This window comes from Cetorhinus maximus, chromosome 33, assembly GCF_964194155.1.
Source record: "Cetorhinus maximus chromosome 33, sCetMax3.hap1.1, whole genome shotgun sequence".
NCBI classification, from domain to species: domain Eukaryota; kingdom Metazoa; phylum Chordata; class Chondrichthyes; order Lamniformes; family Cetorhinidae; genus Cetorhinus; species Cetorhinus maximus.
The window spans coordinates 8,494,644-8,509,151 of NC_135911.1; the positions used below are offsets into that span (position 1 = coordinate 8,494,644).

Here is a 14,508-nt window from a genome sequence, read left to right on the forward strand (position 1 = left end):
CTCTGTATCTAACCCCGTGCTGTACCTGTCCTGGGAGTGTTTGATGGGGACAGTGTAGAGGGAACTTTACTCTGTATCTAACCCCGTGCTGTACCTGCCCTGGGAGTGTTTGATGGGGACAGTGTAGAGGGAGCTTTACTCTGTATCTAACCCCGTGCTGTACCTGCCCAGGGAGTGTTTGATGGGGACAGTGTAGAGGGAGCTTTACTCTGTATCTAACCCCGTGCTGTACCTGTCCTGGGAGTGTTTGATGGGGACAGTGCAGAGGGAGATTTATTCTGTATCTAACCCCGTGCTGTACCTGTCCTGGGAGTGTTTGATTGGGACGGTGTAGAGGGAGCTTTACTCTGTAACTAACCCCGTGCTGTACCTGTCCTGGGAGTGTTTGATGGGGACGGTGTAGAGGGAGCTTTACTCTGTATCTAACCCCGTGCTGTACCTGTCCTGGGAGTGTTTGATGGGGACAGTGTAGAGGGACCGGGTGGGTGGGGGTGGTGGGTGTGTGCGGGAGAAGTACTATACCCGCTTGGTGGAGTGGCGAGGATTCCACCTCACCCTACCGTTCCCCCTCACCCTCGCGACAGCTGGCATTGCTTTGCCCGCTGGTGTGCCACCCTCCCATGCCAACGGCAGCTCATTCACTTCCCCCATGACTAAATAACTCCTTTACTCTATGGTGGCCCCTGTAAGGTGGAATAGCACAACACCCATTTCCTCTTTATCCAATTCTTTGGGGAATTTACAGTCTAAGTGACTATCGCTTTGGCTTAGACAAAGATTTTTTTCCCAACAACCTACTTTATTCATAATAGTTGGAACAGCGCATTGCATAACAGGTCCTACACGAGTCCTCTCACTACATCTGCTATTCCAAGTTATATTTACAATGCTCATTGACATTTTGGGTCAAACATTCTCCGGTACGGAGAGTTCCAGGGGTCTTACACGGTTCCCAGCCCCTCATTGCACTTTGGCTGAAAGGTCTTAGACAGCGACCTTTCCCCCTTGACCCTCTGAGGCGGCTGCCCCAAGCTTTAGTGCGTCCCTCAGCACGTAGTCCCGGACCTTGGAATGTGCCTAGTCTGCAACACTCGGTCGGGGACAACTCTTTGCGCTGGAAGATCAACAAGTTTCGGGCAGACCACAGAGCGTCTTTCACCGAGTTGACGATCCTCCAGCCGCAGTTGATGTTTATCTCGGTGTGTGTCCCTGGGAGCAGCCCGTAGAGCACAGAGCCCCCCATCAGGGGGCTGCTCGGGATGGACCAAAGATACCGTATCTGCATCTCTTCCGAGACCTGCGGAACATTCCGGAAGCCAGTGGGCAGCAAAGCGTCCAGGGCAGTCTCCTGATGTGTCTCACCGGGGCTCTCTCCTGAGAGACATGGGCTGCAGCGGTTCAAGAAGGTGGTTGACCAGCTAGCTTCTCAAGGGGCAATTAGGGATGGGCAATCAAAGGCTGGGCACAGCCAGTGAAGCCCACATCCCATTAGATAAACCTCCTCTGAATCGCCTCCAATGCATTTACATCCTTCCTTAAATAAGGAGACCAAAACTGCACACAGTGTTTAAGGTGTGGCCTCACCAATGCCCTGTAGCAGTGAAGCCACAACACCCTTACTTTTATGTTCAACCCCTTGCGTAATAAAGGATAGCATTCCATTAGCATTCTTGGCTGGAACACACTCTGTTTACTTACAAGGTACCTAGTGTACAAGGTACACATATGTGTTTCTACTCCAAACTCTGATCTACATACTTCCGCTGCTCACTTGCCGATTTCTAACAAAGGGGAGGCGATGGTATTAGAGCCATAAGACATAGGATGCAGGAATTAGGCCATTCGGCCCATCGAGTCTGCTCCGCCATTCAATCATGGCTGATAAGTCTCTCAACCCCATCTCCCCGTAACCTTTGATCCCCTTACCAAGCAAGAACCTATCTATCTCGGTCTTAAATACACTCAATGGCCTGGCCTCCACAGCCTTCTGTGGCAATGTATTGGCACTGGACTGCATTCCAGAGCCCTAGGGTAATACTCGGGGGATCTGGGTTCAAATCCCACCCTGGCAGATGGTGAAATTTGGAAGATGAATCGATTGTTGTAAAAACCCATCTGGTTCACTAATGTACCTTTAAGGAAGGAAATCTGCCCTCCTTACCCGGTCTGGCCTACATGTGACTCCAGACCCACAGCAATGGGGTTGACACTTAAATGCCCTTTGAACAAGGGCGATTAGGGATGTTCAATAAATGGCTGGCACCCACATCCCAGCAACCAATAAAAAAAATGATTCACTCCAGAGTTAGCCAGCACTACTCCTCTAATGGTGATAAAAGATCATGTGATCTTCCATTATAACATCATCCTTAAAGGTATACTACACATTAGACAAAAACCATAGTGACCACAGTGTACCACTGGAATTCTAGGCTCAATCAACCGGCTTCCCTGCTCATGACCCTCTTCTGGCCCAAAAAGCACTTTCTGCCGTTGGGAGCATTTTCTACTGCCCGTCTTCAAGTGTTACAACACGTGCGAGGAGGCTATTCTGCCCCTTGTGCCTGTCTCTTTGATAGAGCTCTCCAAGCCTACCCTTTGCCACAGTCAGAGGGTCAGTACTCAGGGAGTGCTGCACTGTCAGAGGGTCAGTCCTGAGGGAGTGCTGCACCGTCAGACGGTCAATACTGAGGGAGTGCTGCACTGTCGGAGGGTCAGCACTGAGGGAGTCCTGCACTGTCAGAGGGTCAGTACTGAGGGAGTGCTGCACTGTTGGAGGGTCAGTACTGAGGGAGTGCTGCACTGTCGGAGTGTCAGTACTGAGGGAGTGCTGCACTGTCAGAGGGTGAGGAGAGAGGGAGTGCTGCCCTGTTGGAGGGTTAGTACTGAGGGAGTGCAGCACTGTCAGAGGTTCAGTACTGAGGGAGTGCTGCACTGTCCGAGGGTGAGTAGTGAGGGACTATTGCCCTGTTGGAGGTTCAGTACTGAGGGAGTGCTGCACTGTCAGAGGGTCAGTACTGAAGGAGTGCTGCACTGTTGGAGGGTCAGTACTGAGGGAGTGCTGCACTGTCGGAGGGTCAGTACTGAGGGAGTGCTGCACTGTCAGAGGGTCAGTACTGAGGGAGTGCTGCACTGTCAGAGGGTCAGAACTGAAGGAGTGCTGCACTGTCGGAGGGTTAGTACTGAGGGAGTGCTGCACTGTCAGAGGGTCAGTACTGAGGGAGTGCTGCACTGTCAGAGGGTCAGTACTGAGGGAGTGCTGCACTGTCAGAGGGTCAGTACTGAGGGAGTGCAGCACGGTCGGAGGGTCAGTATTGAGGGAGTGCTGCACTGTTGGAGGGTCAGTACTGAGGGAGTGCCGCACTGTCGGAGGGTCAGTACTGAGGGAGTGCTGCACTGTCCAAGGGTCAGTGCTGAGGGAGTGCTGCACTGTCAGAGGGTCAGTACTGAGGGAGTGCTGCACAGTCGGAGGGTCAGTACTGAGGGAGTGCTGCACTGTCCAAGGGTCAGTGCTGAGGGAGTGCTGCACTGTCAGAGGGTCAGTACTGAGGGAGTGCTGCACTGTCGGAGGGTCAGTACTGAGGGAGTGCTGCTGCACTGTCGGAGGGTCAGTACTGAGGGAGTACTGCACTGTCGGAGGGTCAGTACTGAGGGAGTGCTGCACTGTCAGAGGGTCAGTACTAAGGGAGTGCTGCACTGTCGGAGGGTCAGTACTGAGGGAGTGCTGCACTGTCAGAGGGTCAGTACTGAGGGAGTGCTGCACTGTCGGAGGGTCAGTACTGAGGGAGTGCTGCACTGTCAGAGGGTCAGTACTGAGGGAGTGCTGCACTGTCAGAGGGTCAGTGCTGAGGGAGTGCAGCACTGTCAGAGGGTCAGTACTGAGGGAGTGCTGCACTGTCGGAGGGTCAGTACTGAGGCAGTGCTGCACTGTCAGAGGGTCAGTACTGAGGGAGTGCTGCACTGTCAGAGAGTCAGTACTGAGGGAGTGCTGCACTGTCGGAGGGTCAGTACTGAGGGAGTGCTGCACTGTCGGAGGGTCAGTACTGAGGCAGTGCTGCACTGTCAGAGGGTCAGTACTGAGGGAGTGCAGCACTGTCAGAGAGTCAGTACTGAGGGAGTGCTGCACTGTCAGAGGGTCAGTACTGAGGGAGTGCTGCACTGTCGGAGGGTCAGTATTGAGGGAGTGCTGCACTGTCAGAGGGTCAGTGTTGAGGGAGTGCTGCACTGTCGGAGGGTCAGTACTGAGGGAGTGCTGCACTGTCGGAGGGTCAGTACTGAGGGAGTGCTGCACTGTCAGAGGGTCAGTACTGAGGGAGTGCTGCACTGTCAGAGGGTCAGTACTGAGGGAGTGCTGCACTGTCAGAGGGTCAGTACTGAGGGAGTGCTGCACTGTCAGAGGGTCAGTACTGAGGGAGTGCTGCACTGTCGGAGGGTCAGTACTGAGGGAGTGCTGCACTGTCAGAGGGTCAGTACTGAGGGAGTGCTGCACTGTCGGAGGGTCAGTACTGAGGGAGTGCTGCACTGTCAGAGGGTCAGTACTGAGGGAGTGCTGCACTGTTGGAGAGGCACTAACCGCGGACCCTCACTGCCCTCCCATGTGGCTGTGGAAAGATCCCAGCACCACTACCCCTCGACCAGCATCGCTCAAACAAAGACACGCGCCATGATCACCCTGCGGCCTGTGGGAGCTTGCTGTGCACACGCAGGCTGGCACATTTACCCCCATTACACCCGTGACGACTCTCAGGAGCGAGCACCGAGCGGCTACGAAGAACGTCCTGCGGATGAGACAGGCGCTACAGAAATGAAACTCGCCCTTGACCGAAACCTCTCTTTAATTTCCAACGCCCCCTTCACCGAATCCCCTCTTCCTCAATCGCTGGGCCCCCTCCCCACCCCACCACCCCCGCAGCACCCTAGCTGCAAGGGAAGGAGGTGCATTGTAGCTGCAACCTGCCTCAGAACCTTTGCCCACGTTGCTCGGTGAGAAAGCAGATTGCCCGTTGGACCTGTGCTGACCCGTGCATTGTTCAGTCAGCGTGTAAACTCCTCCCTGTATCGTCATGCCTCAGCCACAGCTATTTGAATAAAACTGCCTTTCTGCTTTGAAGCAGGAAGTGTGCGGGGCTTGACGAAGGATTTAACGAAACATGTGTGTGTACACACGCACAGAGGTCGGAGCGCCATGGCGACACCTCACAGGTACCCACAGCCAGCGCGCCGAGGGGCGCCCCTGCCCGGGCTCGAGTGCCCGCCGGCTGACAGGCGTGCCCTGGACAGGGTTTGCAAGCAGCTGCAGAAGCTGGTGAAGCTGTGCCAGAACCCCCGGCTCCTGCTTAAGAACAGCCCCCCTTACATCTTGGAGATCGTGCCGGAGGCGTGCTCCCACCTTAGGCTGGTCCACTCCAACTACGAGGGCAAAGCCGGCTTGCTCTGGGAGAACGGCTATTTCGCCGTCTGCCTGCAGAACCTGTCCGGCAAGTCCAAGCAGGCCATCAGGCTGTTCAAGGAGTCCAAGGAGAGGATGTTTGAAGAGGGATCCCCAGCCAGGTGAGTGTCCAAAAATAAAAAAGGACGCAAAGCCTCTCTGCCCCCGCACTCGGGGCTCCCTCAGCCTGACCTGTTCCCCTATTTGCAGACGGCAGTCCCTTACACACATGGATGCACACACACACAAACACAAACACACACACACGCACACACACACACACACAAACACACACACACACACAAACACACACACACACACACACGCACACAAACACACACACACACACACACGCACACACACACAAACACACACACACACACACACAAACACACACACACACAGGCACACACACACAAACACACACACACACACAAACACACACACACGCACACACACACGCACACACACACACACACAAACACACACACACAAACACACACACACACACAAACACACACGCACACAAACACACACACACAAACACACACGCACACACACACGCACACACACACAAACACACACACACACACACGCATACACAAACACACACACACACACACACACACACGCACACACACACACACACACACACAAACACACACACACACAAACACACACATATTCGGTACTTCCTCAATCGTGTTTGTGTACGTGTGTGTGTGTTTTTTTTACCTCATATCTGTTCGGATTGTTTAACGGGCGTTAAGCTGTGAGGAATTGTTGGAATCATACCGCACGAGGCCATTCAGCCTGTTGTGCTCGAGCTGGCCCTTTGAAAGGCTGTCCAGTTTGTTCCATTCTCCACCACCCCCGCCCCACACTCTTCCCCACCCCCTGTAGTCCTGAGAATAGGTCGGATTGCATAAGTTAAACTGCACCGAAACAGGCCATTTGGCCCATCCAGACCATGCTGGCCCTTACGATCCTCCCCAGCCTCCTCCCGCCTTTCCCCCATCTGAATCTACCCATCATAACCCTCTATTCGCTTCTCCCTCAGATGCGGGTCTAACGTTCTCCCCTTAAACGTATCCATCCCTATTCACCTCAACTACTCCCTCTGGCCACCAGTTCCACATTCTCCCCCCTCCCCTCCGTCTCTCCGGGTAAAGACGTTTCTCCTGAATTCCCGATCGGATTTATTAGTGACTCCCTTACGCTGATGGCCTCTGGCTCTGCTCTTCCCCGCAGGAGGGAACCCGGGCTCTGTATCCGCTCGATCAAAACCTTTCCTCGTTTTAAAGGTCAGTTTAATGTTAGGTCGCCCCCTCAGCTCTCTCTTCTTACCAGGAGTAAGCAGAGACAGCCTGTCAACCCTTTCCTGATGCGTTTACCCCGACATTCCTGGGATCAGCCTGGTAAATCCTCACCGTGCCCTCTCCTGTGCCCCCTGTATGCCCTTTACAATACGGTGGCCAGGACGGGACACGGTTCTCTCCATGTGGTCTACCCAAGATTCGATACAGGTTTAACACAGCTTCCCTGCTCTCCCACCCCCTTATCCCCTGTAGAGGTAAATCCTGGGATCAGCTCACTTTATTTACAGCCTTGTTAACCTGTGACGCAACTTTTAATAACTGGTGTATTTGTACAGCCAGATTCCACTGTCCCTCTCTGCACCATCCAGCCTCTCACTCCCAGGTAATAAGTGACCTGCCTGTCCCCCCTCCCAGAGAGTATCGCCTCACGTTCACCGGTGTTAAACTTCATGCGCCAACGCGTTACCCGCTCCCCAAAGTTCATTCATGTCCTCCTGTAACTTATTGCACAGTTTTGACCACCCCACCCCCCCTCCCCACAACCCCACGTCCGCCCCCTCCCGCTAAATTTGGTGTCATCCGCAAATTTAGAGATTGTTGATTTTCGATTCCAAAATCCAAATTGTTGATGTAAATGGTGGTTCCCTGCACGGGTCCTCATGGATCCTTTTGCCGTTCTGAGCACCTCCCCTCCGCCCCCACACCCCCTCCCCTCCCCTTCTCTGCCTTGAAGCCACCCCACAGCCCATTCTGCCGCTGACCCCGCATCCCCTGGCCGTGTTTATCCGTCGACGAACGGGGCACCTTATGGAAGGCCTTTCGGGAAGCGCGGATTTGGAGAGTTGGTGGGGTGCGGGGCGGGGAGGTTGAAGTGAGGGGCGCCCGGAACATGGGGACATGTCGCTTTCAGTTAAAACCAGGGTGCTCAAGGGAGCGGTCAGGAAGCATTCTGTTACACAGAGCTGGGTGGGAATCTGGAACTTTCTCCCCCACCACCACCACCCCCCCACCGACCCACCCCCCACCCCTAAAAAAAAAGGCTGTCGAGACCGGGAGGGATCAATTGAAAATATCCAAACTGAGATTGGCAAGCTTGTTGTTGGGTAAAGGGGCGGGGGTTAAGGGTTACGGACCCAAAGGTGGGTAAGAAGAGGGGGGTTCAGATACAGGTCAGCCGCGATCTAATTAAGTGGCGGAACAGGCCTCGAAGGGCTGAATGGCCCCCTCCTCCTGTCCCCCTCAGCCTTACGTGCAGCCCTTGCATGTTTGTTATTAGCAGAACCTGTTATTTACATTTTTTAAAAAGAATTACTGGAAGTGCTTCACGGGTTAATGGAGACCGGTGTGGGTTAATGCTTTGGTGAAAAATGGAACTGAAATTTGATGAAGAGTCTGTGGTTTTCCTGAATTTATTTTAAGGAACATTCTGATTTAATTTGTGGGCTGAAGTCCTTGTAGAAGGCAACAGTTTTCAGATGAACTTTGCTCATATCTGTGTGTGTGTGTGTGTGTGTGTGTGTTTTTATATTCCACAACCCTGTCAGAGCTACTTTAAGAATGTAATTTTAATCGCTTTATTTTATATATATATATATATATATAAAGGAAAGCGATCTCTCATTTTCGACTTCATTGATTTATTCAATGGCGAGCTTATCCAATATGGTCAGGGAGCCACTGTTTAAGGATAAGGGGGCCGCTCGTTTGAGACGGAGATGAGGAGGAATTTTTTTATATCTCCGAGGGGCGCGAGACTTTGGAACTCTCTCCCTCAGGAGGCGGGTGGAAGCAGGGTCTACGAATATTTTTAAGGCAGAGCTGGGTAGATTCTTGATTAACAAGGGGGCGGGGGTCAAAGGTTATCGGGGGTTAGGCTGGAACGTGGGGTTGAGGTTCCAATCGGATCAGCCCATGATCTTGTATAGCGTGGCGGAGCAGGCTGGAGGGGCCGAGTGGCCTCGCTCCTGCTCCCAGATTCGTACGTTTGCCGGGGGTGCTTGTTAGTACGTCGCTAGCGGTGAACTTTAACGTTTGGTGGTGGCGGCGTTGCAAACCGCGAGGGGTCTGGGCAGAATGGAATGGGAAGAAACTGTCCCTGTTGGCGATGTGAGGGGGTTGGGGGTGGGGGGTGGGGGGGTGGGGGGCGGGTGTGGGGGCAGATACAGAGGACGCGGATTTAAGGTGATTGGGCGAAAGGGCCGACGGCCACCCAGCGAGTGGTTTCAGGGTCTGGGGGGGCACCTCCTGAGAGCGCGGGGGAGGGCAGGTTCGATGGAGGTTTCCAGAAGGGCCACGGGGAGGAGGCGGGAAGAGTCGGACCAGCCGGGTTTCGCTCGCTGGGGGCCGGTTACAGATGCAATGGGCCGAATGGTCTCCTTCTGTGCTGTGAGCATTCGCTGATTGGCAACACGGCTGGAGGCCATTCTGCCCATTGCCTCCATTCTCTAATCTCTCTCTCTCTCTTTCTCTCTCTCTCACTCTTTCTCTCTCTCTCTCTTTCACTCTCTCTCTCTCTTTCTCACTCTCTCTCTCTCTCTCTTTCTCTCTCTCTCACTCTTTCTCTCTCTCTCTCTTTCACTCTCTCTCTCTTTCTCTCTCTCACTCTTTCTCTCTCTCTTTCACTCTCTCTCTCTCTCTCTTTCTCTCGCTCTCTCTCACTCTTTCTCTCTCTCTCTCTCACTTTTTCTTTCTCTCTCTCTCTCTCACTCTTTCTCTCTCTCTCTCTTTCACTCTCTCTCACTCTCTCTCTTTCACTCTTTCTCCCTCTCTTTCTCTCTCTTACTCTTTCTATCTCTCTCTCTCTCTCACTCTTTCTCTCTCTCTTACTCTTTCTCTCTCTCTTACTCTTTCTCTCTCTCTCTCTCTCTCACTCTTTCTCTCTCTCTCTCTCTTTCACTCTCTCTCTCTCTCTCACTCTTTCTCTCTCTCTCTTTCTCTCTCTCACTCTTTCTCTCTCTCTCTTTCACTCTCTCTCTATTTCTCTCTCTCTCTCTTTCACTCTTTCTCTCCCTCTCTCTCTCTCTCTTTCTCTCTCTCCCTCTCTCTTTCACTCTCTCTCTTTCACTCTTTCTCTCTCCCTCTTTCCCTCTCTCTCTCTCTCTCTCTTTCACTCTCTCTTTCTCTCTCTCTCTCTCTTTCACTCTCTCTCTCTCCCTCTCTCACTCTCTCTCTCTCTCTTTCACTCTTTCTCTCTCCCTCTTTCTCTCTCTTTCTCTCTCTCTCTTTCACTCTCTCTTTCTCTCTCTCTCTCTCTTTCACTCTCTCTCTCTCCCTCTCTCTTTCACTCTCTCTCTCTCTCTTTCACTCTTTCTCTCTCCCTCTTTCTCTCTCTTTCTCTCTCTCTCTCCCTCTTTCTCTCTCTCTCTCTCTAGGAGCTCAGTGCTCATTGTGTCAGTTGTGTCTCAGTGGGGAGCACTGTCACCTCTGAATAAGAGGTTTGTGGGTTCTCCTTCCGCTCTGGGCCCAGTGCTTCCCAGTGTCAGTACTGAGGGAATGCTGCACTGTCAGAGACGCCCGTTTTTCAGATGAGATGCTAAACTGTCCTTCTGCCCTCTTGGGCGGACATCAAAGACCCCCACCACCACTATTTCAATGAAGATGGGTGGGTGGTGGGGGGTGGGTAATGAGGGAGGGGGTTCCCCTTCACGTCCTGAGGCCAATTTTAATGCCCCAATCAAACATCACCAAAAAAAAAAGCCTCCCACAGGTTATCTGGCTATCATCACGCTGCTGTTTGTGGGATCTTGCTGCGTGTAAATTGGCTCCCATGGTCTCTTACATTCCAACAGTCAGTGAGTAGGCTTCGAAAAGCCTTCCATTGGCTGCAAAGCGCTTTGGGACATCCTGGGCATGTGACTGACGCCATAGGAATGCAACCCGGCAGAGCTTGGTGGGTGGGAGGCGCATCATGGAGTAGAACATCGTCGCTCCGGCTCAACGCTGCGCTGGGTGAAATAGCGGCAGGACACGGTAGCAGGGGGCCAGCGCTTTTCTCATCCACTCACAGGGTGTGGGTATCACTGGCAAGGCCAGCGTTTATTGCCCTTGAGGAGGCGATGGTGAGCTCCCCTCTCGAAAAGCACCCAGGCCGCTTCAGGGAACAGCTCTGAGCCGACTGACTCTGGGGCCAGATGCAGGCCGGACCGAGCTAAGATGGCGGTAGGAGGTGGGATCCTACGGCAATGCGGTAGATTGGTCACCGTGACTGACACCAGCTTTTAATTGCTGGCTTATTGAACGAACTGTAATTAAACACCACAAACCCTCCCTCCCCTGCCTCTACCCCCTCCCAGAGCAATAGTCCGGCCCTCTGACTGACCAGTGCAGTGAGTTTAACCACTAACGCCGCCATCTCCCTCCCCGAGTTTTGTTTTTCACTCATCCACGGGATGTGGGCGTCACTGGCTGGGCCCGGCCTTTTATTGCCCGTCCCTAGTTGCCCCTTGAGAAGGTGGTGGTGAGCCGCCCTTCTTGAACCGCTGCAGTCCCTGTGGTGCAGGCACACCCACGGTGCTGCTAGGGCGGTGGGAGCAGCACGGTGGCCAGAACTGCCGGGCTCTAACCGCAGCCTAACCCCAGGCCAGGCAGAACCTCCCAGCAGCCCTGTGTTGTGCCCTGTGCCTTGGCTAATGGGGTTAAGTGCCTGTAGGCCTTCTTAGCCACCCCACCTCTGTGTCCTGCTGCCTTCAGGGACCTGGGGGCATGCACTCTCTCTGTTCCTCTACGCCTTCCACTATCTGACCGTTTATTGTGAGCTGCCTTGTCTCAGTTCTCCCTCACTGAGCATTTCCTGACACACCACAAGTTGCACAGGCCTGTGCAGTGGTGTCGGTGACATGATTAATGAACACTTTGCAGGGCACGATAGGCTGGATCTGATAGACTCAGTTCGAACTTTATCCCTTTTGCCAATGAACAGGGTAACGCCCACATTGACCTGCAGCCTGCTTAACCTGCCCAACTCCAGTGATTCCTCAGGGGCAGGGTGAGGCCATTTGGCCCATTGTTCCTGTGCTGGCTCTTTGAAAGAGCTCTGCAATTAGGGCCCCACTCTCCCCCCTGCCCACCCCCCCCACCCCCAACCCACACCCGCCGTCTTCTCTCTCCCCCCCTCCCCCCTCCCCGACAAGTTTTTCCCCTTTGAGTGTTTCTCCGATTCCCCCCCACTTTGGAAAGTTCCGATTGAATCTGCTTCCAACGCCCTTTCAGGCAACGCCTTCCAGATCACAACAACTCGCTGCGTGAGTAAAAACCGGGTGGGGGTGGGGGTGGGGGTGAAGATAAGAGCCAGGCCGCGAGGGCTTCTGCAGTCGAATAGCTCGCGAAGGCTTGCAGGCCAACACTGTTTTTTTTTTTCTGGGCGGCACCGCGCTCCCTGTTCAAACTGTACAGCAGTAAAGGTCAGGGAGACAGGGAGTGGGTAGACAGAGCGCCCCAGGTTTGAAGCCTTTGCTGGTATTTTGCTGTGAGAAAATCTGCCCAAGCTTTTAACATAAGAAACCCGTTTGTACAGAAACCAGCGCAAGCAACAGCCAAACAGGTGCCTCCCCTCTGACTTCCCTGTGTTACAACCTGCCCTCTTTCAGACTCTCTCTTCCTCCTTCTCACTCTCTCTCACTCTCTCTCTCTCTCACTCGCTCTCTTCCCAGTCTCTCGCCCTCTCTCCCCTCCCTTCTCCGCTCTCTCTCTCCCTCTCTCTCTCCCCCTCCTTCTCCCCCAGTCTTTTCCCCTCTTCCTCGCCGACCTCTCCCCCCCCCCACGCTATTCCCCTCTCTCACCCCCCTCTATCTCCCCCTCTCTCCCTTGCTCCCCACTGCGCACCACCCCTCTCTCTCTCCCTTTCTCTCTCTCTCCTTCTCTCTCACTTCTGATTCCACTTCTCTCCCCCCCCTTTCTCTCCCCCTCTCTCTCACCCCCTGTTACTCACCCTCTCTCTCCCCCACCTCTACCCCTCTCTTTCCCATTCTCTGTCCCCCCTCTCTCTCCCATTCTTTCTCCTCCCTCTCTCTGCCTTTCTCTCTCTCCCTCTCTCCCCCCTCTCTCTCCCTCTCTCCCTCCCTTCTCCCTCCCCCTCTCTCTTCTCCCTCTCTCGCTCCCTCTCTCTCCCACTCTCTCTCCCTCTCTCTCCCCTTCTCTCTCTCCCTTTCTCTCTGCCTCTCTCTCTCTCTCCCGCTCTCTCTCCTACTCTCTCCCTTTCTCTCTCCTCCTCTCTCCCTCTCTCCCCCCTCTCTCTCCCTCTCTCCCTCCCTTCTCCCTCCCCCTCTCTCTTCCCCCTCTCTCACTCCCTCTCTCTCCCACTCTCTCTCCCTCTCTCTGCCTCTCTCTCTCTCCCCCTCTCTCTCCTACTCTCTCTCCCTTTCTCTCTCCTCCTCTCCCTCTCTCTCTCCCCCTCTCTCTGCCTCCCTCTCCCCCATGATTTCCACCCTCCCTTCCCTGCACTCTGCCTTGTTCTCTCTCTCCCGCTCTCTCCACTGCTCTCTCTCACTCCCCCCCTCTCTCTCACTCCCCCCTCTCTTCCCCCATCTCCATCACTCTCCCTCTCCCCATTCTCTCCTCCCCTCCTTCTCTCCCACACTCTCTCCATTTCTCTTTCCCCTTTCTCCTGTTTCATCGACCCTCAGTCATTCCCTGAGACACCTACCCTCGCCGCTACCAGCTCCCGGCACTGTACCCGCAGTGTCAGCGGAGAGAAACAGAAACCAGACCTGCATTTCTATAGTGCCTTTCACATGCTCACAACACACCACCCCCCACTGCACATGACAACAGTGACCACACATCAAAAGCAGCCGCGTTTGCGCATAGCAAGATCCCAAAAAAAACAGCGATGTGTTAACGGTGCGGAGGGGGTTGGCCGGGATGGATCTGGGGATTAGGGTTTCGGGATGGAAAGACTCAGGTTGTTCTCCCTTGTATCAAAGGAGATTGAGGGTGGGGGGATTTGATGGAGGCACCCAGAAGGGTGACAGGCTCAGGTAAGGCAGGAGAGGAAAGACGTTTCCCATTAAGGTGCAAGGTCAGGGGAACCCGGAGCGAAGATCTTACGGAATCAGAAATTTGAACAGAAAGGTGGAGTGGGCGCTTCAGGGAAATAAGCTTGCAGAGGGAGAACAGGGCAGTCTGATTGCTCCCCGGGGGACGGGAGGGCTAGCATGGACTTGATGGGGTGAGTGGCCTCGCTCTGTGCTGTAAATGTCTCTGTGACACGATGGCCGTGTCCTCTCTATTTGTGATGTTGATTGAAGGATCGTAGGCTTCGGAGGACCTCGCCCCGCGCCCCCGCTGCCCGGCCTCAAAATGGTGCCATGGGGTGTGTCACACTTACTTGACAATACGGACGGGGTCTTGGCTTAAGGTTTTGTTCAAAACCTCTGACAATGTGACAGCACTCCCTCAGTACTGACCCTCTGACAGTGCAGCACTCCCTCAGTACTGACCCTCTGACAGTGCAGCACTCCCTCAGTACTGACCCTCTGACAGTGCAGCACTCCCTCAGTACTGACCCTCTGACAGTGCAGCACTCCCTCAGTACTGACCCTCTGACAGTGCAGCACTCCCTCAGTACTGACCCTCTGACAGTGCAGCACTCCCTCAGTACTGACCCTCTGACAGTGCAGCACTCCCTCAGTACTGACCCTCCGACCGTGCAGCACTCCCTCAGTACTGACCCTCCGACAGTGCAGCACCCCCTCAGTACTGACACTCTGACCATGCCATCTTACCCCGCCTGGGCTACAATGTGCTTGACTTTTAATGACACTC

The 14,508-nt window shown here is 54.1% G+C and overlaps 1 protein-coding gene across 4 annotated transcripts in view; it reads left to right on the forward strand.

Annotated features, from left to right (window-relative positions):
- Positions 1-5,136: 5,136 nt before the first annotated feature.
- Positions 5,137-14,508, forward strand: part of LOC144671570 (E3 ubiquitin-protein ligase CBL-like) — a 61,846-nt gene continuing 52,474 nt past the window's right edge. For all 4 annotated transcript variants that reach the window (XM_078533524.1, XM_078533526.1, XM_078533527.1 and 1 more), the window contains exon 1: positions 5,137-5,550. In XM_078533524.1, coding sequence (XP_078389650.1) covers positions 5,186-5,550 — 365 coding nt within the window. In that variant the 5' untranslated portion in view covers positions 5,137-5,185. The remainder of the gene's footprint in view (positions 5,551-14,508) is intronic.